This window comes from Schistocerca piceifrons, chromosome 1, assembly GCF_021461385.2.
Source record: "Schistocerca piceifrons isolate TAMUIC-IGC-003096 chromosome 1, iqSchPice1.1, whole genome shotgun sequence".
NCBI lineage: Eukaryota > Metazoa > Arthropoda > Insecta > Orthoptera > Acrididae > Schistocerca > Schistocerca piceifrons.
Genome location: NC_060138.1, coordinates 339,659,688 through 339,685,798, shown reverse-complemented (window position 1 = coordinate 339,685,798; position 26,111 = coordinate 339,659,688). Strand labels below are relative to the sequence as shown.

Below are 26,111 nucleotides of genomic sequence, written 5' to 3'. Positions count from 1 at the left end.
TGGTTTAATTTTTTCTTCGTTGTCTCAAAGGAAGCAATAAGTAAGTGCGGTAGTATCTTAGTGCCAAAACAAAATTTTTGTTTCAAGTACCATTAATACTGAGACACTGCATTTTTTGTGATAATACGAGAACAGATATACAGTGGTAATCTCTTAATCAGTAGAACTGTAGTCAATAAAAACCATTTCTCATATTTTTAAATTTTGGCAAGATAATAGCAAAATTAAATTCAAGAAAAAATATTTTGTGTTGACTTCTGTTTCTTACAGAGTTCCATTCTTGGCATAAGATGTCGTAAAGTTTACTGAAAAACCCGCTCTGATGTTGAGAAGGCAATGGCAACATCGTCAACAGTTCCTTATGTCTTGCAACTGATAAAGCATGGCACGACGTACATCAGCCGTGGTCTTTCCAGTTTTTAACATATTAAATTTTTTTCATTCTTCTTTTTCAGAGTAAAAATTTTCAGTGGCTATGTGATATGGATGAATATGAGACACTTTTAACATGCTACTTTTTACTTTTCACTATTTTGGAAACTCGTTATCTCCTTCCATTACAAAGATGTTTTATTGATACAAACAAAAGAATACATGCAATTGAAGACGCGTTTTGTGAAAAACATGGCACTTAGAAGTTTCCAGTTTTTCACTTTTTGCGTCCGCTCAGTTCAGTTTCCACCAGGAGGGGACAAGTTACATCTGCATTTGCGTATTTCGTTTATTGTAAGACAACTGAGAGTAAAGCAGCAGCAGAGATAAAATTGGTGAAATGAGCGTAAGCTGATAGTTAACGATGACTGATGAAAAAAATGAAGATGAAAACGCGCTACAGTCTGGAACCGCGCGACCGCTACGGTCGCAGGTTCGAATCCTGCCTCGGGCACTCATGTGTGTGTGACGTCCTTAGGTTAGTTAGGTTTAAGTAGTTCTAAGTTCTATGGAACTGATGACCTCAGCAGCTACGTCCCATAGTGCTCAGAGCCATTTCAACCTATTTTTTTTTAAAACGCGACATAAGACCACGAAACTAAATGGAAAACGCGACATAAGACCACGAAACTGAATGGAGAGAGCTATACGGCACCCGAAGTAGGTACGATATATGATGGTATGAGGTCGTGAAAGGCAGTTCAGAGCACCTGTGGCGACGATCAGCTACCATATCGCAGCTGCGTTCTCGCCTTGTGTGACAGCTATCAGCGTTGTAATGATAGCTACCGTGGATAGAGGTTTTCAACTATAACACTATGATTCTTCTGTGCCCAATTTTTTTTTTAAAGCCGATCAAATGCTTTGTGAAATGTTCTGTCTGAAACAGTAAGAAATAAGATAGATTAGAGTAGCATTTGACGCGAGTGTGAGTGATGCTCAAAATAATGTGCAGTACGTGAGGCGTGTAAAATGTTTCTCTAATCCATTTTATGTCGTACTTTTAGACAAATCATTTTAAAAAATCTGATGTTTTTTTAATTTTTATAAATTTCAATTTTTATTCTGAAAGCCTGAAATACAGTATAAATTATAATATCGAACGGTATTCTATTATTAAGAGTATGTAGATAAAGCGAAAGCAGAGACGTTTCAATTTATACAGTAATTTGATATTTATTTTTTTTTTCAACGTGAAAGAAGGAATTGAAAAATGTCTACATCACTGTACCTTTTATGCGCAAAATAGCCATGACTTGAAGAGATGATCTTTCCGACACTTCATTTATACAGCTAACAGCAACTGATAGTGAAATATTTAGTTTTCCCATGAGTCACTAATTAAGTTTTTCTCAGTTACCCTGATTCCTTTCAAGCGATTAAATCATTTTTTGCAAAACTAAACCTTACACTGCTCAGTTTAATAACCCATTTGTCCATTTCCCAGTCTTCATTTGTCTAGGAAAATTCAGCCAAAAAGCCATTGCGTATTTTCTAGAGAGTTTTGTTATCGCTCCACTTAAACGTTTTGCCAAAATGAGTACTGAATCGTACAGGCCTTTTTAAGGGCAAATTGTGCATACGCCTGAAGCTGCACAGGGAAACTACGGAAAACGTGAACGAAGACGGCCAGAAAGGAATTTGAATTCCACTAGTCGAGAGTACCGTTTCATCGGCTCAACGACTGCGTCATCTCGCTTGTTCTCTGCTACAGAAGGTTGTACTAATAACGTCTAACAACATTTCTGCTGGCTGACCCAGGTACACAGCGGTAAGGGTGCGTAGGGCAATTGTCATTCTTTGTCGCGCCTGGTGGTGCTGCCGTTGCGTTATCTCCTGCGCTACCAGCTCGATGCTGCACATTGAAAGCGCAAGCAAATTTATACGCAGCGCGCGTTTGGCCAATCAGTGGCGTGAATGCCGTGGCGTCCGCCACATCGTTAACGTTGAATACACGTCGTCTGTGTACGTCCTTTTTTTTTTTAACGCCGTAGCAGGCGATGCGGCAGAGGCTTTCAGCATAATTGGTAACTTCGGTTTGTTAGTGATGAGTAATTGAAAACTGAAACTTGGTTGCCAGTTTTCATGCTGTAATTCGTGTTCTGTACGGAAGAAAGTATTGATTTTTGCCTCTTCAATAAAACTGATGGCAGCGGCAGCAGCAACTGTTGTTATAGAAGGCAGTCGCAGTTTTATGGCTGTAGCTAACCTCGTACTTCCGCAATCCAATTACTGGAGCAGATCCATTGTATGCAGAGATCTATTCTGGAAGACTTCGTCCGTTACTGGAACGATACCTGCGCCACTGAATGGCAAGGGTTACTTAATGTGGTCTTATAGATCTTACTAATTACCTTTACTTTCAATGTAACTAAATGCACTTTTGGAAGATGCTATATAAACGTCCAAACCATTGTAGAACCTCCTCCATGGTTGCTGTAGAGGTATTTTCACAGAAACAAAGGTACTTGGAGCTAACAAACCGAATGAGTCATAATTACATAATTACTCTGTAGCGAACCACCGGATATTATTCCCTTGTACCAAAATACTTAGAAAATATCTCTGAACAACTTCGGAAATTATGGTAGCGGAATTCAGGTTTAACCTATTTATAAAACAGTAATTAAGATAAGAAACAGGAAATGGGAGTTAAAAGAAAACGAAAGTAATAGGATTGGAATACTGAAGACATTACTGTGATGTGAGATCGGATAAGAAGTTAAAAAAGGAGAGGAAAATGGGAACTGTAATTGATATTACAGAGTCAGTCAAAACGCAGGGTGGTTTACATCTACGTCAATGATCAGTGGGCAATTCACAATAACGTATTTGGAGGAAGGTTCATAGAACCACTTTCGGACTATTACTAGACTCTGCCGATCTCGAATAGCACGTGGGAAAAATGAACACTTCACTTATTCCGTATTCCGTGCGAGGTCTGATTTGTCTTAGTTTATTACGTTGGTGTGTAGGTAGGAGTCAACAAAATTGTAATATTTTGGAATTTAGAGGAGAAAGTTGGCGAATGTAACTCCTCGGGAAGATCTCTCCACAACTTTGTTGTAATGATTGCCACTCAACTCGCTTAATCATATCCGTGACACTTTCTCCCCTACTTCGCGATCATACAAGAGGAGCTGTCCTTTTTTGAAATCTTTCGGTGTTCTCCGTGAAGCTTTAGGAAATCTGTTGTATCTTCTCAAGTGTTCTGTCAGTAAAGTAGAGTCTTTGATTCGCCTCCCGCAGAGCATTATCTATGCGATGGTTCCAGTTTAAGTTGTTCGTAATTGTAATCCCTAGGGATTCGGTTGAATCGACAGCCTTTAAGTTTGTGTGATTTATCGTGAAGTGAAATTTAACGAAATTTTTGTAGTAGTCATGTGGAGGGCCTCTATTTTTGTTTGCCTACGGTCAATTGGCACTTTTTGTACCATATAGATGTCTTATCTGAATCGTTTTGCAATTCGTTTTGAGCATTTTGGTGCAAATCGATTAAGCGCTCTCACATTTTTGTTCTGTTATGCCAAAATCTCGGTTTGAGCCCCAGTCGTCGGTCGTAGAACATCAAGACGACATTAAGAGTTGTGTGCATGCAGGACAGCTTAGCAGTTATCAACAGTTCCGTTTGCTTCATTGATTCGTGCACAAAGACTAGCAATGCATCCGGCTAGTGTTGTGCTCACGCGATCCTTGACGCAACCCCTCAGAAATAAGTCAGATGCGACGAGCACACCACGATCCATCACCCACCTCTGATTCAGCAGATCCCTCATGCTCAAATCCCGACTGAGGACAAATTGAGATCTGGGGGCTGCGTTTAAGTGTAGCTTGCATTGTGTCAACACGTCCTTGAGACACACGGGGGAAGGTCTTGCCGGCTGGAGTGGCCGAGCGTTTCTAGGCGCTACAGTCTGGAACCGCGCGACCGCAGGTTCGAATCCTGCCTCGGGCATGGATGTGTGTGATGTCCTTAGGTTAGTTAGGTTTAAGTAGTTCTAAGTTCTAGGGGACTGATGACCTCAGAAGGTAAGTCCCACAGTGCTCAGAGCCATTTGAACCATTTTTTGGGAAGGTCTTTGACACTGTTTACGTCTGTTACAGTTTTTGAATGGCCTCATAATGTTTGTTTTTGCCGGCGGTGCTCTCCCTTACTGGACTCGATAATTCCGCACCACCGTTGTCACACATTTTTAGATTCTGCATAGCACGCGACATATTCCGCCTTCTCCCGGTCTATCACCATTTTCAAATGGTTCAAATGGCTCTGAGCACTATGGGACTCAACTGCTGAGGTCATCAGTCCCCTAGAACTTAGAACTACTTAAACCTAACTAACATAAGGACATCACAAACATCCATGCCCGAGGCAGGATTCGAACCTGCGACCGCAGCGGTCTTGCGGTTCCAGACTGCAGCGCCTTTAACCGCACGGCCACTTAGGCCGGCTATCACCATTTTGACGCAGGCCATGTGAAGTCTATAACAAGGAACAAAGAAAAAAAACTTTGAAAGATGCTAAACGTTTTAGAAGTAACCACGATCCTCTGTATCCAGTAGTTTCCAAGCTTTTACTTTTTGAAATGGTACCGGGGAGTTCATGGACGCACTATAGATTAAGAATGGCAGATTAGATTGTCTCTTAAATCGTTTACGTAGATTAAAAGCAGGAGAGGCCCTGCTACACTTCCTTGGCAACCACAGATATCACTTCCGTTTCGATAGATGACTCCCTGCCAATTCTTATTCACTGTGATCTTGCTGACAGGAAATCACAAATCCTGTCGTACAATTGGGGCGATACTCCGTAGGCACGCAACTTTACTGAAGACACCTTAAGAGATTGTCTTTAGAAAGATGGCTGAAGAGAAAATTTGAGTGGACATCTCCAAGAATAATGAAATATTGAAGCTGACTGGACAGCACCAGGGATAATAGGAGTATGAAAGCTCTGGAAGCCATGTAAGCACGAGAACTGCAACTGGGCGATTGGGAAGACTTGAATAGAGTGGTCCCCGAAATGAGAGACAACAATTCACATATAGTGAATACTTATTAACGTCAGCTGTTTGTGACAAATGAAAATTTGTGTCCAATCGGGACTCGAACCCGAATTTCCCGTTTGCCCTGAGCGATCGCCTTAACAACTTTGGCTATCCGAGCACGCCTCTGGTGCTGGTCCAAACTTCCATGTGTCACGCAGCCACAATCCAAATACCCGCGCTTTCATGAAACTAGCATAGGAAGACCATAGCAAATCGTCAAAGACAATGTCTGTTCCTTCAGACATGCATGCATATCTGAAGGACATTGTATTGTAATTGTTGCTGTTACTGCATGAACAGACACTGTCGCTAAAATGACGATACTGAAATTACAATAGTCTCCCTATACTTAATTTTACGAAAGTGCTGGCATTTGGATTGTGGTTGCTTGACATATTGTTACGGCATAGAATTTTATTAAAACTCACGTTGCCACAGGTAAATACAGATTATGCCAGACACAGAGGCGGAAGAAGGAAGTAAGCCGGTATGTCGCAAGTGTGTCACGTCGACGACACTATCTACTGGGAAGGATGCACATTCGGCAGGAAGGAGACTGAGACAAAAAATCGAGGGAAGCGAGAGAGACATATTCGTTAGTTTGTGGGACATGTTGCAAGAAACGGTACCTCTTTGATAAGAACACATAACGAGGGACCGACGCAGCAGTTAACAGCCTGTTAAGTGAGTATAACAGAATAATGAGGACACATTCGGTCATTATCAACCGAGCCTTGCGTCATAGCCTCACGCTAGCTCCCTTTAGATACTCCAGCTCTCCCTCTCTTGTCATGTTGATCACTGGGATCGACAGCATTCACAGTAAAAGTACTCTATTCCATGATTGCGATACTATAGTGAATCTACGTCCAAGGCGCTCCAGCATAGTCAAGATGTACCCAAGATTACTGGCTTCAGCTGAAGAACTTCATCTACATCTACGTTTGTACTCCGCAAGCCACCCAACGGTGTGTGGCGGAGGGCACTTTACGTGCCACTCTCATTACCTCCCTTTCCTGTTCCAGTCGCGTTTGGTTCGCGGGAAAAACGACTGCCGGAAACCCTCCGCGCGCTCGAATCTCTCTAATTTTACATTCGTGATCTCCTCGGGAGGTACAAGTAGGGGGAAGCAATATATGCGATACCTCATCCAGAAACGCACCCTCTCGAAACCTAGACAGCAAGCTACATCGTGATGCAGAGCGCCTCTCTTGCAGAGTCTGCCACTTGAGTTTGCTAAACATCTCCGTAACGCTATCACGCTTACCAAATAACCCTGTGACGAAACGCGCCGCTCTTCTTTGGATCTTCTCTATCTCCTCTGTCAACCCGAGCTGGTACGGATCCCACACTGATGAGGAATATTCAAGTATAGGTCCTTTGTTGATGGACTACATTTTCTAAAGACTCTCCCAATGAATCTCAACCTGGCACCCGCCTTACCAACAATTAATTTTATATGATCATTCCACTTCAAATCGTTCCGTACGCATACTCCCAGATATTTTACAGAAGTAACTGCTACCAGTGTTTGTTCCGCTATCATATAATCATACAATAAAGGATCCTTCTTTCTATGTATTCGCAATACATTACATTTGTCTATGTTAAGGGTCAGTTGCCACTCGCTGCACCAAGTGCCTATCCCCTGCAGATCTTCCTGCATTTCGCTGCAATTTTCTAATGCTGCAACTTCTCTGTACACTACAGCATCATCCGCGAAAAGCCGCATGGAACTTCCGACACTATCTACTAGGTCATTTATATATATTGTGAAAAGCAATGGTCCCATAACACTCGCCTGTGGCACGCCGGAAGTTACTTTAACGTCTGTAGACGTCTCTCCATTGAGAACAACATGCTGTGTACTGTTTGCTAAAAACTCTTCAATCCAGCCACACAGCTGGTATGACATTCCGTAGGCTCTTACTTTGTTTATCAGGCGACAGTGCGGAACTGTATCGAACGCCTTCCGGTTCAAATGGCTCTGAGCACTGTGGGACTCAACTTCTGAGGTCATCAATCCCCTAGAACTTAGAACTACTTAAACCTAACTAACCTAAGGACATCACACAAATCCATGCCCGAGGCAGGATTCGAACCTGCGACCGTAGCGGTCGCGCTGTTCGAGACTGAAGCGCCTAGAACCGCTCGGCGAACACCTTCCGGACGTCAAGGAAAATGGCATCTACCTAGGAGCCTGTATCCAATATTTTCTGAGTCTCATGAACAAATAAAGCCAGTTGGGCCTCACACGATCGCTGTTTCCGGAATCCATGTTGATTCCTACAGAGTAGATTCTGGGTTTCCAGAAATGACATGATACGCGAGCAAAAAAACATGTTCTAAAATTCTATAACAGATCGATGTCAGAGATATAGGCATGCTGCTGGCCGCCTACCATCTGCTGATGGAGTGGCAGGGTCGCTGACATCTTCTGCGGGTGCAAACGCTGAGCTGACTCGGACGTCAGCTAGAATGCAACTCGCAGCTGAATGAGCAACAGACGAGGCTTCTGCGGAAGGACGCTGACTTATAACCATTGTGAATAAAAAACTGAATTCTGATGTTTTACTAGCGTCGTTGACGCTTCACAGGTTCCTAACAGCTATCCTGACTTAACGCAGAGAAGTCTCCGCTCGGCCCTCTGTAATATGGTGGTTTGGATTGCTACTGGAAGCCTGCTCGGATAGCCGAAGTGACACACACTGTCGTCAAGATGACGACCAGCGTTCGGACTGCGGAAGAAGGAAGCAGACACTGAGAGGAACTCACACCCACCTGGAGGTGCGCCCAGAGCGATCGCGATAAGCGAAGATGCGGCCAGCGGGCGCCGGCGTGGGAAAGGCCGGCTAACTGTGCACCGGCAGAACGGAGCGGAGTGCCATCTGTCCGTGGCTGTGTGCCCGTCGTGCCTCTGCCCCGCGGGTCACGGAATACATTAGCGGCGGCGCCAAGGTCGCGGCGGAACGGAGAAAGCCAGCACGGTCCGGCGTGGCCTACGCTAGCCGGCCGGGCTCAATGGGCGCCGCGTGGGACCTTCGCGGCCCGGCGACCTTTGCTTTCCTGGGCCACGACGCCGCGCCGCGCCGCGCATCTTCCGTAACACCGCCAGGCGCTCCTTAACCAGCTACGGGCGCGTGCGGGCAGCGCTTCGGTCTAGCAGACGCCTCACTGGGCACCCTTCCTGAAGCAAGCTTCCGGTTATCTGGGTGCAGAGCATCCCACTTTCGGATTATCCGCGTATAAATACACTACTGGCCATTAAAATTGCTACACCACGAAGATGACGCGCTACAGACGCGAAATTTATCCGACAGCATGAAGATGCTGTGATATGCAAATGATTAGCATTTCAGAGCATTCGCACAAGGTTGGCGCCGGTGGCGACACCTACAACGCGCTGCCATGAGGAAAGTTCCCAACCGATTTCTCATACATAAACAGCAGTTGACCGGTGTTGCCTGGTGAAACGTTGTTGTCATCCCTCGTGTAAGGAGGAAGACTTGACTAGAGTGGTCCCCGAAATGAGAGACAACAGTTCGCATATAGTGAATACTTATTAGCGTCAGCTATTTGTGACAAATGAAAATTTGTGTCCAATCAGGACTCGAACCCGAATATCCCGTTTGTCCTGAACGTTCGCCTTAACAACTTCGGCTATCCGAAGTCACGTCCGGTGCTGGTCCAAGCTTCTGTGTGTCACGTAGCCACAATCCAAATACCCGCGCTTTCATGAAACTAGCATAGGAAGACTATAGCAAATCGTCAAAGACAGAATATGGAATCGGTGGGTTCAGGATGGTAATAGGAACACCGTGGTGCATCCCAACGGCCTCGTATCACTAGCAGTCCAGATGACAGCCATCTTATCCGCATGGCTGTAACGGATCGTGCAGCCACGTCTCGGTCCCTGAGTCAACAGATGGGGACGTTTGCAAGACAACAACCATCTGCACGAACAGTTCGAGGACGTTTGCAGCAGCATGGACTATCAGCTCGGAGACCATCGCTGCGGTTACCCTTGACGCTGCATCACAGACAGGAGCGCCTGCGATGGTGTACTCAACGACGAACCTGGGTGCACGAATGGCAAAATGTCATTTTTACGGATGAATCCAGGTTCTGTTTACAGCATCATAATGGTCGCATCCGTGTTTGGCGACATCGCGGTGAACGCACATTGGAAGTGTGTATTCCTCATCGACATACTGGCGTATCACCCGTCGTGATGGTATGGGGTGCCATTGGTTACACGTCTCGGTCACATCTGGTTCGCATTGACGGCACTTTGAACAGTGGACGTTACATTTCAGATGTTTTACGATCCGTGGCTCTACCCTTCGTTCGATCCCTGCGAAACCCTACATTTCAGCAGGATAATGCACGACCGCTCGTTGCAGGTCCTGTACGGGCCTTTCTGGATACAGAAAATGTTCGACTGCTGCCCTGGCCAGCACATTCTCCAGATCTCTCAGCAATTGAAAACGTCTGGTCAATGCTGGCCGAGCAAGTGGCTCGTCACAATACGGCAGTAACTACTCTCGATGAACTGGGGTATCGTGTTGAAGCTGCATGGGCAGCTGTACCTCTACACGCCATCCAATCTCTGTTTGACTCAATGCCCAGGCGTATCAAGGCCATTATTACCGCCAGAGGTGGTTGTTCTGGTTACTGATTTCTCAGGATCTATGCACCCAAATTGCGTGAAAATGTAGTCACATGTCATTTTTAGTATAGTGTATTTGTTCAGTTCTAGTATAATATATTTGTCCAATGAATACCCATTTATCATCTGCATTTCTTCTTGGTGTAGCAATTTTAATGGTCAGTAGTGTAACTGGAGGTGGCAGGGGTAAAATACAGGGAGCGAAAGACTATATATACAATTTGTACAGAGAACAGATGGCAGTTATAACAGTCGAGAGGCATGAAAGGGAAGCAGTGGTTGGGAAGGGAGTGAGACAGGGTTGTAGCCTCTCCCCGATGTTATTCAATCTGTATATTGAGCAAGCAGTAAAGGAAACAAAAGAAAAATTCGGAGTAGGAATTAAAATCCGTGGAGAGAGAAATAAAAACTTGTAGCTCGTTCGGTTACGTGTGTGAACTCTTATTACAAAAATGTAAGGTTTCACAGCCGAAAATCCTGCAGGTATTAAAATATTCCGTGCTTTTAAGCCGAGTTCGAATGGAATTTTCTTGGTAAATCCAGCGTTTCCATCATGTCTTGGGAGACATCTTCATGGAGGGTAGTAGCTTCGATTCATTGTATAAAGTGGGTCGCTGCTGACTGAAGTCAAATTTCATAGCGAGGAACATAGACGCCGGAGCGTGCCGTCACCTCTTTTGACATTCGAGCTCATATGGCCGTTGTCCATTGTACTTTGCCGCTATCTCCCACGGCGGACGAACAGTACTGCCTACTACTTCAGCAGAGCGAAACCGATCTTCAAGAATTCCTGCAAGGAACAGGAGCTGGCGACGAAAAATGCCTTCTATTTTGAAAACCTGCTGTTTGTCGCTAACAGCTGTCAATTCTTGTAAAGAGCCTCAGCTCTTTATTAAGAGATAGATGTCCAAAACATTATCCTGTGTAACATAAAGGAATGAGCGAATGCGAAGTAATCGGATATTACTGAATTGCTGATACTGAATTTGGACAACATTGTAATAGTAAAGGTAGCTGTATTCGTCTTCTGCATGAGATCGCGGATGTGTGGCTTCTACAAGAGTTTACCATCTGTTTGGAGGACGGAGACAAAGTAAGGTTGAGAAGACTATGATCTTTGCTCGTAGTTCTTTGCATTGGGACTGTTATACAAGAGGCAGTTGAGTATTGCCAAGAGCCAGTACTTTATTTGAGGAAAAACGTTCTCTAATGTAAGTAAGGCACGCTAACTGTGTCGGCAGTTAAATGTGAAAGGAACGGATGATAATTCATTTAAGACGTAAGTTTAACGAGGAGGAAGCGACTGCGTAATTTGAGTCTGAAACATTATGACAGACCCTTACAGGCTAGTGTAAACATTAATCGTCCGCAGAAGATGGGTGGTTTCATCACAAGCGAAACATTTCTGCATGAATGCATGGTCGGTCGAAAGCTCGTGAGATTTTAACCACCTGACGCGGCTGGAAGCTCGAGAAAATTTTATTGAATCATTTCTGACTAGTACCTCTTATTACAACACTGAAATTTCAAATAAAAACGAACTCGTATTTATTTATGACTTATCTTCGCTCGTGACTCGCGGTCAGCACATACATCAAATACCGAGGCCCAATGCTCGTGACAGAACCCTACATTGCGGTCCGTTATCTACGTGCTCCTCGAACGAATTGTTTTGGTTTGAAACAGGAGCAATAAATTGCAGGCAGTAACGGCGCGAGATGGCGGGCGCGCGCTCTGTGAACACAGCCCGCCACCCGAAGACCGCTAGCGGCCTAACACACTTGCGGCGGGCAGCGATCGCGGCCCCTCTAAATAAAGTTTGCTTTTCAGCTCTCTGCGCGACTTTGCACTTGGATGGAATATTAAAATTCGGGCACAGCGCCGTCGCTTCCCAGCCATGGCTACGTTTTGACATGCTGTTATCCGACGCAGAAAATATTCTCTGCGTCTAGCGAAAGAGAGAATACCTTACACTGTTAATGGCGACTGGAGTTTGTTCTCAGGGATGTAAGATCCCTTCATTATACCCTTTTTGCGTATTGTAATGAACTGTTTTGTCCCTTCCAAAAGGAGTTTCAGTTGTTGGTTGTTGTTGTTGTGGTCTTCAGTCCAGAGACTGGTTTGATGTAGCTCTCCATGCTACTCTATCCTGTGCAAGGTTCTTCATCTCCCAGTACCTACTGCAACCTACATCCTTCTGAATCTGCTTAGTGTACTCATCTCTTGGTCTCCCTCTACGATTTTTACCCTCCACGCTGCCCTCCAATACTAAATTGGTGATCCCTTGATGCCTCAGAAAATGCCCTACCAACCGATCCCTTCTTCTTGTCAAGTTGTGCTACAAATTTCTCTTCTCTCCAATTCTATTCAATACCTCCTCATTAGTTATGTGGTCTACCCATCTAATGTTCAGCATTCTTCTGTAGCACCACATTTCGAAGGTTTCTATTCTCTTCTTGTCTAAACTATTTATCGTCCGTGTTTCACTTCTATAATGGCTACACTCCATACAAATACTTTCAGAAACGACTTCCTGACACTTAAATCTATACTCGATGTTAACAAATTTCTCTTCCTCAGAAACGCTTTCCTTGTCATTGCCAGTCTATATTTTATATCCTCTCTACTTCGACCATCACAGTTATTTTGCTCCCCAAATAGCAAAACTCCTTTACTACTTTAAGTGTCTCATTTCCTAATCTAATTCCCTCAGCGTCACCCGACTTAATTCGACTACATTCCATTATCCTGGTTTTGCTTTTGTTGAGGTTCATCTTATACCCTCCTTTCAAGACACTGTCCATTCTGTTCAACTGCTCTTCCAAGTCCTTTGCTGTTTCTGACAGAATTACAATGTCATCGGCGAACCTCAAAGTTTTTATTTCTTCTTCATGGATTTTAATACCTACTCCGAATTTTTCTTTTGTTTCCTTTACTGCTTGCTCAATATACAGATTGAACAACATCGGGGAGAGGCTACAACCCTGTCTCACTCCCTTCCCAACCACGGCTTCCCTTTCATGTCCCTCGACCCTTATAACTGCCATCTTGTTTCTGTACAAATTGTAAATACCCCTGCCACCTTCAGAATTTGAAAGAGAGTATTCCAGTCAACATTGTCAAAAGCTTTCTCTAAGTCTACAAATGCTAGAAACGTAGGTTTGCCTTTCCTTATTCTTTCTTCTAAGATAAGTCGTTGGGTCAGTATTGCCTCACGTGTTCCAACATTTCTACGGAATCCAAACATATCTTCCCCGAGGTCGGCTTCTACCAGTTTTTCCATTCGTCTGTAAAGAATTCGCGTTAGTATTTTGCAGCTGTGACTTAGTGATACAAGTGACTTAGTAGATACAAGTGGATAATTAGCACGCGGAAGTCTAGCAGACGCTTGTAAGCGTAAAATCTTTGATACGACTGCAGATGGAACAATGGACCGAGCTCTGCGTCGGGTCTCCCGGTGTCTTTAGTAACCGTCACGCGGCAGAATGCTGGCTGATGAAGCTGTGTTGCTGTGGCGCCTCCATAGGGTGGCGGGACCTTTATATAGCGACTGGAAGCGCTCCAGCGTTGTTTTGTGTTGTGTTTCCGCTGGAGCGCAGCCAGCGAGCGCTTCGTGCGGTCTGAGGGCGCTTTCTCCCCTGGCGTTGCGACACGACAGCGACCCCGCGGCTGACCCTCTGGCAGATACGACAAATGAAGTCGTGTGAAGACGAGCTGTTCCGTGTTTGATCACGCGCCTCCCTTTCCCTCTCTTCCCCAAGTGAAACGAGACAGAAGACAGAAGCGCGGAAGGCACAGAAAAAGGAAGGAAAAGGCGCGCACACACACACACACACACACACACACACACACACACAGAGTACATGCAGCTTGTTCCTCCGAAATCAGAATCTGTTAGAAATATATTAAACAGTTATGTCTTCTGGAAGATGAGTTGTAAATAGGCTGTTTAGGTTTTTATGTTGGAAACGTCACGTAACGCTCTATATGAAAATCACTGACTGTGCTGTGTGCAGTCTGTGGCTGGTTTGCATTGTTGGAATTTGCTACTGTAGTGTTGGGCAGTTGGCTGTTAACAGCGCATAGCGTTGCGCAACAGGAGGTGAGCCGCCAGCAGTGGTGGATGTGGGGAGAGGATGGCGGAGTTTTGAGAGCGGATGCTCTGGACGTGTGTCCATCAGAGACAGTAAATTTGTAGGACTGGACGTCATGAACTCTATATATATCAGTTCATGACATCTAGTCTTACAAATTTACTGTCTCTGATGGACACACGTCCAGATCATCCGCTCTCAAAACTCCGCCATCTCTCTCCCCACATCCTCCACTGCTGGCGGCTCACCTCCTACTGCGCAACGCTACGCGCTGTTAACAGCCAACTGCCCAACACAACAATGCGCGTTTTAAAACTATTAAGGTAAATGCATTGTATGTTCTCTATCAAAATCTTTCATTTGCTAACTATGCCTGTCAGTAGTTAGTGCCTTCAGTAGTTAGAATCTTTTATTCAGCTGGCAGTATTGGCGCACGCTGTATTGCAGTAGTTGGAGTAACGAAGATTTTTGTGAGGTAAGTGATTCATGAAAGGTATAGGTTATTGTTAGTCAGGGCCATTCTTTTGTAGGGATTTTTGAAAGTCAGATTGCGTTGCGCTAAAAAATATTGTGTGTCAGTTTAAGCACAGTCATTTATAATTTTTGTAAGGGGACGTTTCAGAGTGGATACAGAGATGTGTCATTTTTCGCGGATTACATCAATACTTCTCCCTTATAACTTCTATCCTCACACTACTGACTATTTAAATTATCGAGCATGCTTTATATTCTATGTTATACTACAATAACGAAAAAAATCGCAACACAAAAAAATAATTACTGTATAGTAATGAAATTTCGGGAATACGAGGGTAATCCCAAAAGTAAGGTCTCCTATTTTTTTATAAGTACATAGACCTGTTTATTTCTACAGTGGTTCACATCAGTTTACAGCTCGAACATTTAGCTATTTCTCTACATAATCACCATTTCTGTCGATGCATTTTTGTAGACGTTGTGGCAGTTTTTGTATGCCCATGTCATACCAGCTCGCCGGCATGCTATTCAGAAAGTTATGAACCTCTTCTTTCACCTCCTCGCCGGAAGTGAATCGCTGGGACCACAATTAACGCTGACAGGTGCTGTCAGACTCTGAAAAAACTCAAACGGGCAATCCAGAACCGGAGAAGAGGAATGTTGAGCGAGGGCGTACACATTCTCCATGACAACGCTCGCCGACACATCGCTCGGCAAACCGTTGCTCTCCTGCAACAGTTTCGGTGGAACACAATCACCCACCCACCCTATAGTCCTGACTTGGCGCCCAGTGACTATCACCTGTTCCCTAGGTTAAAAGAACATTTGGCCGGAAAGCGATTCAGCTCCGACGACGAGATGAAAGAAAAGGTTCATAACTTTCTAAACAGTATGGCGGCGAGCTGGTATGACATGGGCGTACAAAAGCTGCTACAGCGTCTAGAAAAATGCATCGACGAAAATGGTGATTATGTCGAAAAATAGCTAGATGTTCAAGCTGTAAACTGATGTAAACCATTGTAGAAATAAACAGGTCTATGTACTTATAAAAAAATAGGAGACCTTACTTTTGGGATTACCGTCGTACATTTGAGTAGTTAACATATTTAAGTGATTAACAAAAAATGGTTCAAATGGCTCTGAGCACTATGGGACTTAACATGTATGGTCATCAGTCCCCTAGAACTTAGAACTACTTAAACCGAACTAACCTAAGGACATCACACAACACCCAGCCATCACGAGGCAGAGAAAATCCCTGACCCCGCCGGGAATCGAACCCGGGCGTGGGAAGCGAGAACGCTACCGCACGACCACGAGATGCGGGCTAAGTGATTAACATTGCAAGATAAGCCATGAGTATCATGCCTGTTACACTTGTTCGGTTAAAAGAGGGACAGTTAGTGCTGATTGTAGATGACTCTGGAGTTGTCTTCCGGTGATGTCCCGTTAGTGCTCGATTGGAGACAAATCTGGTGATCGAGCCGGCCAAGGCAATATGTCGACATTGTTGAGCATGTAGGGTTCCAACAGAGGTGTGTGACAGCATAACAGGTCGAATCACCAGACTGGCCTACATATTTGCATGAAATTAGAATTATATCAATACCTCCAGCTGCTTACGGGCGTTGATATATAACAATGGGGACATGTTGAAAATGTGTGCCCCGACTGGGACTCGAATCCCGGATCTCCTGCTTACATGGCAGACGCTCTATCCATCTGAGCCACCGACGGCACAGAGGATAGCGCGACTGCAGGGTCTATGTCACTCACGCGTCACGCGAGACGCACATTCTCACCTTATATGTCCACACACTACATTCTTAGTGTGTCCCCCCCCCCCCCCCCAACACACTCATTACTCGTGGAAGACATTCTTACCAAGTCCCGTAAGAGTTCGGGCAATATGTGTGCGTCCGCACAAAAGAAGAAGGTCATGGCCGATATTGCCAGAACTATATGCTTATATGGATATGGTGTCCGTGCTTTCGGACATGTCCCAAAGAACAGACACCATATCCATATAAGTATACAAACCTGCAGTCAGGGTGCGTGGGACAAACACGAGAGTGCCCCTGTTGTCATACAAAATCGTACCCCAGACCGTAACTCCAGTTGTAGGCCCAGTGTGTCTGGCACACAGTCAGATTGGTTGCAGGCCCTCGACTGGCCTCCTTCTACCAACACACAGCCATCACTGTCACCTCCACTCTGCCCTTCAGTGAGCTCTCGCTTGACACCACTGAAGTCGCAGATGGCGGCGCTTTGGGATCAGTGGAATGCACGCTACAGAGCGTCTGCTTCGGCGCTTTCCTGGAAGTAACCGATTCGTAACAGTTCGTTGTGTCACCGTGGTGCCAACTGCTGCTCAAATCGCTGCTGCAGGTGCAGTGCGATGCGCCAGAGCCATACGCCGAACATGATGGTCTTCCCTCTCGGTACTGCCACGTGGCCGTCCGGAGTCTAATCCTCTTGCGACTGTACATTCCTGTGCCCTCTGCTGCCAGCAATTATTTACAGTGGCTACATTCCTGCGAAGTCTTTCTGCAGTATTTCAAAGGAACAGCCAGCTTCTGGTAATCCTATTACACGACCTCGTTCAAACCCAGTGAGATGTCGATAATCGCGCCTTTAGATTAGATTAGTTTTTCGTTCCATAGATCCGTGCTGAGGAGATCCTCGTGGATGTGGAACATGTCATCTTTTTTAAGCTGAAATAACAATACTAATAGTATGAATATATACAATACATCATTTGTTTCTATTAAAAAATTCGTCAATGGAGTAGAAGGAGTTGGCCACTAGTAAGTCTTTCAGGCTCCGTTTAAACTGATCTTTATTTGTAACTAAATTTTTTATGTTTGCTGGTAAATTATTGAAGATGAGTGTTCCTGAGTAGTGGACCCCTTTTTGAACTAAAGTAAGTGCTTTTAAGTCATTGTGCAGATCATTTTTGTTCCTGGTATTATGTATGAACTGAGCTGTTTGTTGGAAAAAGAGATATATTATTTAGGACAAATTTCATTAAAGAGTAAATATACTGAGAGGCAGTAGTTAGTATACCCAGTTTTTTGAAGAGGTTTTTACAGGACGTCCGTGAATTTACTCCACAAATAATACGTATTACACGCTTTTGGACTCTGAAAACTTTTGTTTGACTTGAAGAGTTACCCCAAAAAATTATACCATATGACATTATGGAATGAAAGTAGGCAAAGTATGCAAGCTTTTTCGTTTTTATGCATTAAAGATAGTCTTGAGTAACATCAGCTCACTACGTTCAATCTCGAAGGTAATTAACGCTTATGACCGGTACAGCGCGTATTTAAAGCAAATCTGATTTACGTCCTCGCGGTGGTGCACTGGGGTAGCTCTTATGCGACTGGTGAGAAATTTGAATGGACATCATCTTCCAGATGTAGAAACATGCCAACCAACTTTCGTTTATGCCACACAACTCCCTCCTGGAGTTACGATTTTTCCATGTTTTTGTAATAAATATTGATTGGAGGGTGCAAAGGAATCAATGTAATTTATGGACTTGAAAGACATTACAAGACTGAAATAGATTTCTTCAAGCAGAGCTTCCATCTTGTCTCCTGTGCTGATCTTTTCATCTATGGCTAGCTTCTGCGACCAATGTCATTGATAATCTGTTCCGGATATTATAACCCGTGTTCGCCTGTATATTTTCTTGTTTCTTACTGCTGCTTCTAGTACCAAGTTAACCTGAGCACATGACTCACCAACCTGTCCTATCTCCATATAAGAACTTTCCATAGTCTTCTTATTTCTCTTATTCGTTATGGTATCTCTACATTTCGTTCTTTATTTGCCTACTTAATTTTTAATGTCTTTCAGAACACCAGACTTCCAGTTACTTCATCTGCAGTACTATCGGTCCATATTTAACTTCCTCACATAATCCTATTCTCCAGACTTGCAGTTCCGGAAACTTAATTCTCACTTCAGTGTTACTATCTGGTAAAAACAATTTTCTTTTGTGAAAGAAGCTTCGTCCACATACGGTAATCTGTTATAGGATTTTTCTTACCAGAAGTATCTTGTTTAAAGCTGATTGATATCGGAGCTCTTTTGCTTCTTTCACTGCGTCATCTCTTTTGTTCAAAATGGTTCAAATGGCTCTGAGCACTATGGGACTTAACACCTGAGGTCATCAGTCACCGAGAACTTAAAACTACTTAAACCTAACTAACCTAAGGACATCACACACATCCATGCCCGAGGCAGGATTCGAACCTGCGACCGTAGCGGTCTCGCGGTTCCACACTGAAGCGCCTAGAACCGCTCAGTCACAGCGGCTGGCCATCTCTTTTGTACTGTCCCTCCCTTCTAGGAGTCGTTGGGCGCATTTTCTCTGGTGTTTCGGCAGATATTTGCCATTTCATTTTTGCAATGGGTAGCTGAAGTCAACGCAAACAAATGCCCCTCATCACGTCTTCCACGTGACGTCCAGTGTCGACGGAAAGCGTCAGTTTCTTTCTGGTTACAAACAAAATCATTTTTATAGTAGAATTTTAAGTGCCCTATCGATAGAGCGATCCCTAATGAATCTAGTGCGATGTTCGTTTTATCCACATGCATTAACAGGGGAAACTAAAAAGTAACAATAACCAGTACTTCAGCAGAGCTGTTGCTTGGCGGCAACAGTCTGGGAGGTCGAGGGATGTGTTACCGCTGCTGGAGTATACAATGCGACGCATCATTTTTTTGGAAACATGGTAATTCGAGCCATCCACCATGTCGCAGATATGGCGAACCTGGGTCTTGAGCGAGTGTTGCTATGTTACAGGGTGACGCTGCCGGCGTCGGGGGGCGGCCTGGTGTCCTCTTCGCAGTCCCCGGTGCTGAGTACGCTGGTGTCGCTGCCGCCGCACTTCACCGCCTGGGAGGGCTTCGGCGTCGAGTTCATCCTGACGTTCGTCGTCGTCTTCACCTACTGCGTCTCCATGGACTCGTATCGCCGCTGGCTCGGCGGCTCGTCCGTCAGCATCGGCATGGCCTATCTCGCCTGCTCGCTTGTCTCGGTGAGTGCCGCCTTCTAGTTCCAGTTTTCCTTTTTCCTTTATTGTGATTTCATGCCTGAGCTGAGGCGGACCGGCAGCGGCCTACATACGCCGCTCTTCGGCCAAAAGACACAACATAAATACACGGAAGGCGTAGAAAACATAAAAAACATGGTAAACACAAGATGAACGCTGCACAAGAAATCAGAAATCGTTCGACGGAATACAGTGTAATGAAGCGTGGCACCAGTTGAAAAACAGATGAAGACGTCCAGGTGGAGACACGAACGTAGTAGAAAAGCGATGATCATCGGCGAAGCACTCACACTGATGAAAGAGGGGGGGGGGGGGGGCGCCTCCAGGTCAAAGGGTAGAGGAGGTAGGAGGGGATGGAGCCAGTGGGAGAAAGAAGGGTGAGCGGGGGGGGGGGGGGGGCTAGTTCCAGTTCACTCAGAACTTTATATAGCTTTTCTCAATTGGAGTGACTCTGTAGTTCTGACTCGGCTTTTGGAAGATACCCCTGGTTAGTGATTGTTTTCTATCCAACAAGTGCCCAGACGTTCCAACAATATTTGTGAGCTTTAACCTCACTTTTGAGCAGCTGTCGCAATCCGTACATGTCGCGAAGTATTTTGACACTAGCGGGGAATGGCTGCCAATGCAGACAAATCATTTGTTGCTTGGACATTAGCTCTGTGTATAGGGAAGAGAAAAAAGAAAGACGTTGGTCCATGGAATGGCTGAAATTGAGAGGTAAATGTACACATGAAAATCTGTTAAAGGAAATATTATACTCAGAACCTGATGATTACGTCAGCTTAAATTTTTATTATACTCCCGCTTGTATGTTGTGGGTAGAATATTAATATTCATCCTAATGTTTTCCTGTGTAATATATAGCTGGGAAAGACGCAATTTCTCTAACAATCTGGTAATTGACAGTGGTCTTTCGTATTTACCCATATACTTTTCTGATCATAGCTTCCTTAACCGCTATGTTGAGAAATCAGCCGTTGACCAAAATTTCTCTCGAACACGATATTTTTGTTTTGTTTAACAAACAGGTCAAACAAAGCTACACATTGCCAAATAATTTGACAAACAATTTAAATGTTGACAAATTGTTTGATCTTTTACAAGAGCCATTTAGGACCGGCCACATACAGCCTTCCTCATCTAACAATCACATTGCTACATTCCAGTTGACTCTTGGGATGTAAAATTTTTTCTGTGATTTGATCGTGTCAAAATGATTAAACAGTTCCAGGCCCATTGTGGGTCCTGTCTATGACTCCTCAAAGGGTAGTAAAGATGATGTAAAGCTGACGTAAAGATTTTGTTGATGTGTGTATAAGATTAAATTTGACAAAATGAGCTGGCGTTGCATGCATTATCTCATTTTGATGCTTGAAACTATCAATACTGGCATTAAATCTGGTGCTCAGCAATATGGCACAAAAACCTGTACGACTGAAACACTGCAGAATGTAATAGAAAATATTATTGTTGAACTAGGGAAGTTGCATGGATACCAAAACAAACTACTGTGAAAAAAAAAATTAAAAAAAAAAAAAACCACTGTTGTAAAGTTGTAAAGCCGACAGTGTTTATGGAGATTGAGGAAAGATATTTTGTAGAAAACTATCATTGACAGCAGCATGGGTGTTTACCATGGACTTGAGGTGCATAGTGAAACCATATCATCTTGACAACTGTGAAAGAAAAGTAGACTGCTTTGCAGATAATGTACCTAGTTGGCAATTGGGAGAGGCATTTTTAGAGATATAGTTGCTGCGTTCCTGCTGAAAATGTTTTCAGTGTTGATGAAATGGGATTTCATGACATACCAGCAAAAGGAAAAGCTCTTGTTTCATTGAATGTGCTGACATCCTAAGGAAACTGAGAACATCCTAAAATTGTGCCCTACTGTAAGTTGTGTAGGAGCGCAGTAGGAGAATTCTTTCCTCCATACATAATTTTTAATGGTAAACAATGTGAACTAACAAGATTTACAGTTCACATTGTGGAACATTAATGAATTCATCAAAGAGTGAGTTGATGGAATGAGAGTGCTCAGTGATCGGTTTCAAACTCACTTACTACCCTTTGCCTTAAAGGAAGAAGGCACAACAGTAATTACTGTAGATAATCTCACTTCTCTCGTCTCAGTGAAAACTAGAGAGATATTCTTTCTCAGTGGAGGAAGATTCCAGTAGGAAAGAAGAAACAGTGTCTTCCAAAGGGCATATTTAGTGGTCTACTGGTGAAGGCATTGCAGCTAGGTCAACAAACAGCTTCTACAAATTTTGTGCAAGGGTCTAAGAAATGTGGATTATATCCTGTTAACTGTGATGGTCTTACAATGTCTCCCACATTATGCTATAAATGACTCTTCTTTGATGATAAATTCAGGAACCGAAATCAAGAAATATTTAGAGACAATAACACATTCAGATTTCAATGTGAAGGTTGTCAAAATGTATGTTGCCCATAGAACCAGGGAAGAGTGTGTATGCAGAAGATGTTAGGGTGTTTTATGAGAATTAGGAACTAAGCAGTAACAACAGAAGAAGGAGACACACGAATGGAAGGAGAAGAAGAGAATGAACCTTGGGGGCGAGTAAAAGTTTGTGCAACCTAATATATCACAACCAAGGTAATAACCAATAACAAGAGGTTGAGGACTGATACGGGAACACTCAAAACCTTGAAAAAAAAATGTTCATACAGATGCTCCTGAAAGCAGCTGTGATGACCAAGAGTACTGAACAAATCCAGATGTTACCTCTCCTTTTAATAACTGGCTATAACATGCAGTGACACACATAGTTATGCAACACAATTTGAAAAGAATTGCCTGTCAGACAGAATTTTTTCTTGAAAAGTTAATGCTTTTTATTCATTTCAGATGGCTATCTATAAAATAAGACATTTTCCTGATGAATAAAGAAATTCAGTGAATACTGTCAGTATATATCAAGGAGACAATACCATTCTAAAGCCATAACATATATTTAAGTTGTGCAACTTTTGTCATAACAAGTCATGGATACTAGTTTGGGATTGAATACTCCAAGTTGTAATCTTCCTCAACTACCTGCATCTTGGAACAGTTTTGAAGTGACTTTTGTCAGGTCTGTTGCAGCTATATAAATAACCTGGTTGATAAAGTAGGCATCTCCATGAGCTTGTTCACGGATGATTCTGTTGTAGTCAGAAAATTGTAGTGAAACATAGGAATACCGGAAGAAGATTAATGTTTGTTGCAATGACCATCACTTGCCTGTGATTATTTGTCAGTCAAACAATTTTATGCTGTTAACTGGTATTTTGCAATTAATGTCTGATTCATTTGTTGTTTCATGTGTTGCAGACTCCATCACTAAACCCAGCGAGAGCTCTGGGACCTGCTTTTGTGATGAACAAGTGGGAAGATCACTGGGTAAGTAGGTTGAATGCCTGTAAACAGCATTAAAAGCATATATATTAGCCTATTTCACATGCTGTCATTACTAAAGGCAGTTTCATAACATACATTAGATAACAAGTAGTATGACTGCTCATTGAAATCTGTGTTAAGTGTGATACTCTGGTGCATGCTATTAACAGTCTCCTAGAGGTAAATGCTTTGAGGAAGTTTGTTTCAATAGAATTCTTAGTCACAAATAGCATTCGTCTATAATTTTGTATTAATTGCCCGTAGCGGAGGTTAACATTGTAAATAGCAGAAATAGCAGTCAATATAGTGAGGAGTAGAACAGAATCAGACCCATACGAAATTATGTGTGAATATTTGATTTTTGGACTGTTAACCTGTAACTTACTAGTCCAAATCTTTAATCAAAATTAGTTACGTAGGTTTTAAGAGTGGACATTGCAAACAATAAAGAACAAGCTCACAGGAAACCTGTACTGAATTTGGTGAATGTGTTGAAACCAGAAAATGAATGATAGCACACTGGAGAAGTCCAAGTTCAGTGACAGATTATACTTATAGCAATCAGAGGATATACGAAGTGGTGAGGTAATGAATAATCCAGGATGGAAGAAAATATACCCAAGAGGATTGGATTTTTGCTCCCCAAGTAGATGCGGCAATAAGTGGTGAATAGATCTGTTAAAAATGATTAAACATTCAATTCACCGGGAAAAGTTAAGGTCTCACATGATGGGAAGTGCTAAGGTTTGGTACAAAAACTGCTCAGCTCATGGACAAAATCCTTTGTCACAACGAATGCAATCAACTATTAAACATGATTGTTTCCAATCACTGTAAAATATGATGTAGGGACAAACAGAAAGTAAACTAAACAGCCAGTTTTCTCTGTAGTACATATAGAGACAACAATATCTGTATATGAGTGGGAGCTTGATGTGTGTATTTCTTGCCAGCTATAATAAAGGGCTTTGAAAGCTTAATATTTTCTGCCCTACTGCTCAATACCTCCCCTTATACATAGAAAATGCAGTTATGAGACGCTTTACACAACTGACACATTTGAATATGTCGTACATTATCAGCATGAGGCATTGTAAATTTTTCCAGAAGGATTGTGGCATTGTTTCTGGCAGACTTAAATATGAGATTAGGACCTAGGAATTACTTGAATAAAATTGATGTCGTCTGGAAGAAAACTGACTGTTTTCTATCAGCCATAGAAACTGCACTGATGATGATAGTGACTGGTGGAGGGCCAATATCTCACCTGGTGATATGTGCTCATTGACAGAAGGTGGTATCAGTTTGTAACATATTCTGGAACCCTGGTCATAATCGTAGACTTATTTGGCCAAATATGGAAGCGCTGAATGAGTTGTTTTAACACACCTGTGTTGCATCTTCTGAATGGAACTACACTGTAAACCACATGCAGTTGCAGTTACATATAGAGATGAAAAAATTATGCTAAGTAAGGCAACTCACTTTGAACTCCAGTGAAGGAAAACGCAGCAGGACAGGAAGAGAGGAACACCAACAGGTGAACTGTAGCAACTAATAAGATCTGATAATGTCAGACTTGGAATTGACATGGAGAGGAATAGACAGGTCAGATAGAAGAGCAAATCAAAAATGAAACTATGAATGAGGCTAAAATGGCAGCAGTCTGTGAGTATAAAAATGGATTGGAAGCATTGCAACTACTGTGTTGGATTGCATTTTCTCCTCTCACTTTAAACGCATGTAGTTAATTGAAAGTGGTATTTTGTGAATTTTTCTGCACTTCATGTGTACCTTCTTTCCCATAAAGGAAGTAAACAGTTTGTGATGACTTCGTGTGACAAAGGTGATACTTCATTAAAATTACAATTTATTGTTAATGTAAAAGCACATATTTTTTGTTGTAGGTTTATGAAAAGTAACTTAAATATTCATTAGTGGAACTGCATCAAGGGTGAGGAAATACCATTCCTCAGTAATGAGGGAAACTATAATGAAGCTGTTTGTTATTGTGAAATTATATTTTGCCATTTGTGTGGTTACTGTGAAGTTAAATAACGCAGAAAATGAGATGAAGGGCAATTTCTTAAAATATCTTCAATTTGTTGTAGGTGCACTGGTTAGGTCCAATACTTGGAGGTATTGTGTCTGGTCTGATCTATGAATATATTTTCAACCCGAGAAGACATTTCCATCATCAGAAGGAGTCAATTGATGGAGGTATGTATGGCTGGTGCAAAATGTAAACAACTATTAATAAGGAGTTGACAGTACTTTGTTTCAGTGGCACATTGGATAACATGTTGTCTATTATTACATGTTTTACTTTCAGCTATGGCCCGACAGCGATCAAATACAATGGCTTTACATAATTTCACATATGTCTGAGGTACACTTGATATTTATAATCTACCTTTTTTAACCAAACTAAATGGCCTGAGTAAAATCTGAGCATAACAGCATTGCTTAAATACCTTACTAATACTTATCCTGTCTCAGTTTTGTTGCTGTTAATTAATTTATGATTCTGATTTAAAATAAACTTTCTCATTGTTATACTTGTTGTTGTCATCAAAGACTGGTGTGGTGAGGTCTCCAAGCTGGTCTGTCCTGTGAAAATCTCTTTGTCTCTGCATAACTAGCACAACCTACATCCATTTGAACCTGATTACCATATTCAAAACTAGTTCTCCCTCAGCAATTTTTACCTCCCACACTTCCTTCCATTATCAAACTGACAATTCTTAGATACCTCAGGATTTGTTCTATCAACCAATCTCTCCTTTTAGTCAAGTTGTGCCATAAATTTCTTTTTTCCTTAGTTTGCTTCAGTACCACCTCATTAGTTATTCGACCTGCTCATCTAATTTCCAGCATTTTTCTATAGGATCACATTTCAAAAGCCTCTGTTGTCTTCTTGTCTGA

General features: G+C 42.9%; 1 protein-coding gene across 1 annotated transcript in view; it reads left to right on the top strand.

Moving 5' to 3' along the window:
• LOC124785783 (neurogenic protein big brain-like) overlaps nt 1–26,111 on the top strand; it is a 244,298-nt gene that overhangs the window by 204,242 nt on the left and 13,945 nt on the right. Inside the window, exons 2-4 of the mRNA XM_047254209.1 lie at nt 19,534–19,768; nt 23,121–23,189; nt 25,298–25,406. Coding sequence (XP_047110165.1) covers nt 19,534–19,768; nt 23,121–23,189; nt 25,298–25,406 — 413 coding nt within the window. The remainder of the gene's footprint in view (nt 1–19,533; nt 19,769–23,120; nt 23,190–25,297; nt 25,407–26,111) is intronic.